The 4,027-nt window shown below is 33.1% G+C and overlaps 1 protein-coding gene across 11 annotated transcripts in view; it reads left to right on the forward strand.

Moving 5' to 3' along the window:
• LOC102680620 (rho GTPase-activating protein 32) overlaps positions 1-4,027 on the forward strand; it is a 28,407-nt gene that overhangs the window by 16,587 nt on the left and 7,793 nt on the right. For 10 of the 11 annotated variants that reach the window (XR_004150489.1, XM_006615575.2, XM_006615576.2 and 7 more), the window contains 2 exons: positions 2,714-2,851; positions 3,542-3,946. Coding sequence is in view for 10 of the 11 variants with exons in the window: in XM_006615575.2 (XP_006615638.1) it covers positions 2,714-2,851; positions 3,542-3,946 (543 nt within the window). In the remaining variant the exon portion in view is untranslated. The remainder of the gene's footprint in view (positions 1-2,713; positions 2,852-3,541; positions 3,947-4,027) is intronic. The other variant, XM_031510462.1, reaches the window with a different exon arrangement.

The raw sequence follows: 4,027 nt of genomic DNA on the forward strand, positions 1-4,027 counted from the left end.
CTTTTCTTTTCCCTCTCTATATCCCTATATTATTATTATCTATATAAATCCTCGTATTTAAAATGATAAAAATGGATTGATACGAGAAGATATATTTTTTTATCGTATATCAATAATATATAATTTTCGTGATCAACGGTATTTAATTATATAATTATATTTAATTAAATTAAATTATTTCGAGGCGAAGGAACGAGAGAAGGAATATGAGAGGAAATGCGAGACGGTATCGATAGACGACGATAGATGGATCGGAGGATGAGCGTAACCGTTCCCAATTACATAGATTTACGAACGAGGCTCGAAGTCGGATTGGCAACGAGATCGGGTTTAAAGAAGCGTAAAGGAGGAGGCAGCGCGGAACGATCGTTTCCGAGCGATTGCCAGCCTTCCCAGGGAAGGGACGAGTAGAGAAGAACAGTGCTCGCTTATACGTATATAGAGAAGAGGTTTGATGTTTGCCTCGACGTTGCCAAAAAATACAATGACCCAAATAAGACAAGTTGCACTCGTTCGTCGATACTCTCCGCGATCTCTTTCCCTCCTTCTGAAACTGTTCAAGTGCACGAGCCGCGTGCTTCGCGACACGGATACTTGTATTCCATTTGCGGGAAGAGGGAGGGAGGAGTGGGGGGAGAAAAAAAGAGGAAAGGTTTGGTTGGGATAAAAGTGTACAGTTTTTTATCTCTTATTGCCAAGGATTTTCTCAACCTCTTTTATCTCTTATTCGACGTCGAAAATGTGGAGCATTTTCGATCGATTTGCGAAAGGATATTCGTGGATATTATGTTAAAGTAATTTTTTGAAAAATCTTTCCGATCAAGGGGAAAATTATTTTGCGATTACAAAACGTATTTCGATTGAATAATTTTTTTGTCAAGTAATAATACAAAATTTTTAACGGACAGACAGAAGAATATTGTTAAAGGGAATAAACACTTTAATGTATGTATTCGTAGGTCAGGATGTTAGTCAGCAACGAGATGTAAGTTCGTTGGACAAACGAAATAATTGATCAGTGCTCTTATAATTGAAAGCCTACTCTATTGCTTCTCTCAACGGTTAAAGAGGAAGTCCCTTGTACCAAGCTGAAAGACTGGACTGACTTCCGATTCTTTTTTTTTTTTTTTTTTTTAATCTTTCGAAAGCTGTATATATATATATATATATCTGACTTGATCATGTCATAAATGACGCATTTAAACTTCTTAAGATTTGATTAATTTTATTGAACTATTTTAAGATTGATTTCATCGAAGCGATATTACTTAAGAAGTTGGAATTTGTGGAATTGGAAATCTAATACGATACGGCAGTAAGATACGGCGGAAGTTAAATATTTCTTGGGAGGAACGATATCTTTTCGACGTTAAAATTACTTGAAACTTTCGTTGTAATTAAACGTTTAAGAACGTGGAACCTTCTGACCTGTTTTTCAAGGCAAATTCTATACAATGATCGCGTTAATTGCGTCTAACCGTTAAACTCGTAACCGGTTAAAAAAAAGTACCATCATATTGTCGACGAGTTTGAACATTTTAAAACGAAATATTTCGACGATAAAAGCGAAAAAAATTTACGAATTTTTAACGTTCGAAACTCGAAAGAATCGAAAGATTAAGAATCGTAGAAGTTGAACAATTTTAAAATTAAAAAAAAAAACTACGTAAGAGTAGAAAAAAATTCAAAATCTTCACCAAGAAACTCGAACATCGAGAACATTGATATTATATACGCAAGTTTGTCACTTAGAAGGACAGTGTGCCATACTCGGTTTATCGATTTGGGCCAAATTTGGCGTCTACTTAGGACACACCCTGAACGATGATTTCATCAAAACGATAAACGCTACACGAGCATTTAAACCTAATTTATTACGAAGCGTTCCATTCCTTGGACAAAAATTTGAACGAGATCACCCGATGTCGGTCCTCTCCCCTCGTTAGTTAACTTCTCGACGTTACGATGATTCATCTTCAACCGTCTTCCTTCAATTGCCTTCACAGACTGCCTTCATATTCTTCTGCTAACGTTAAACGCGATGCAGCGAAACCCGTTTAAACCGTTCGTACATACTTACATAATAAGTTTATTCGAACATAACACTGTTTCACGGTTCTCATTTCTCTCTAGCAACAGCATATTATTTTTGACATTATCCTAAGATAATATTTTGCCACCGCTTTGGCAACGAATCTCGTTTCGCGTTCTTTTAAATTTAGAACGTTCTCTCTCGTACGTAAGATCGCGTTAAAAATATAATTATTTATACATCGCACGTCGATGCGAAACGTTTAATACGAGAAATATTTCAATGAGATTTTATATTTAAAAATTTCTTTTTATATTTCTTACACGTATTATTATGAAAGTGGTGTAAATACATTTTTATAAAAAAATTGAATATAAAAATAATTTATATAAAATTTTACAATTTATTTTCTTTAAAATATTCGTATATTTTAAGAATGGATTTACGCTACTTTTATAAATGTTTTCATAGATGGTACATTGATTGGATTGAGAATAGAGTAAATAGATAGATGTTATTTTTTTAATAAGAAATTTTGAGAAACATTTTTTATATTATTAATATTACTCAAATTATTATTCTGCTTGATCGTAATTATTAATCTTCAACGTGTTGTCAAAGACACGGTTTGATTTGTGATAAAATTGATAGAAAAATCGTAACAATTTTTATTGAACGCAGGGATTAGGATGTAATCGAACGGACGATTTCAGTACACCAATCAGCTCTGGCAGCAACATGAGCAGTATAGCAAGGTTTCCAAAATTGGACGAGTGTGCCCACTTTCATTACGAACATGTTGAACTCAGTTCTTTGGAGGTCAGTTACATTCAAACGATTTTAAACTATTTTTAACCTCGTCTTAATAATTATCATCTTACATACAACAATTAAAAAAGAAATACTGTAAACCTAAATACTTTCTTTTCTTAATTACAATATCGTTTCTTTTGCCATTATTTTAAATCATCTCCCTTTTTTTTTTTTTAATCTTTCTTAACTTTCTTCCTCTTCTTATTTTTTACAATCTTTTTAACCCTTACGATCACAAGAATTTTTTTTCGAAAATCTTCCTAATGTTTATTTCAAAGATTTTTTTTCGAAAATCTTTCTAATGTTCATTTCGAAGATTTTTTTTCGAAAATTTTTCTAATATTCATTTCGAAGATTTTTTTTTTAAAAATCTTTTTAATGTTCATTACGAAGATTTTTTTTCGAAAATCTTTCTAATGTTCATTACGAAGATTTTTTTTCGAAAATCTTCCTAATGTTTATTTCAAAAATTTTTTTTCGAAAATCTTTCTAATGTTCATTTCAAAAATTTTTTTCGAAAATCTTTCTAATGTTCATTTCGAAGATTTTTTTTCGAAAATCTTTCTAATGTTTATTTCAAAAATTTTTTTTCGAAAATCTTCCTAATATTCATTACGAAATGTTTCCTACGAAAGAAAAAATAATTCTGTTAGAAAAAAAGAAAAAAAATAAAAATCGTACGTGTCGATTTTCCAGGTTTCGCTTAGCGAGGGTACCAATGATTCAGACAGCTACGCGGTCAGAGTAACATCCGGGGACGCATGCTGGACGTTGCAGCGATCATACGATAATTTTGTTATGTTCGACAAGCAATTGCATCGGTGCATATTCGACAGGAAGTTCTCTTCCTTAACCAAGCTTCCAGATACACGGCCAAAAAACACCTGTGATATACTGAGGGACTATTTGAACAGGTTCTCCCAGTTAAATCATGAAGGCCTAAATTGCGGTCCTGTGTTAAATTGGTTGCAGCTAGACAATAGGGGAAGAAGAATCCTCGTCCCAGAGTCAGATTCATGCCCCATTAATACTCCTGCAGTAGCCGCGGCTTATGCTGTTAGACCTTACGTAGCTCAGGCGCCGGATGAAATCTCGTTTCAGGTATGACTTTTCCATCTTTTAAAAAGTAATCTAACGTGGCGTCAAAGTGATTTTTTCAACGAAAAAAAAAAAAAAAAAAAA

The sequence above is a fragment of the Apis dorsata genome, unplaced genomic scaffold, assembly GCF_000469605.1.
Source record: "Apis dorsata unplaced genomic scaffold, Apis dorsata 1.3 scaffold_227, whole genome shotgun sequence".
NCBI lineage: Eukaryota > Metazoa > Arthropoda > Insecta > Hymenoptera > Apidae > Apis > Apis dorsata.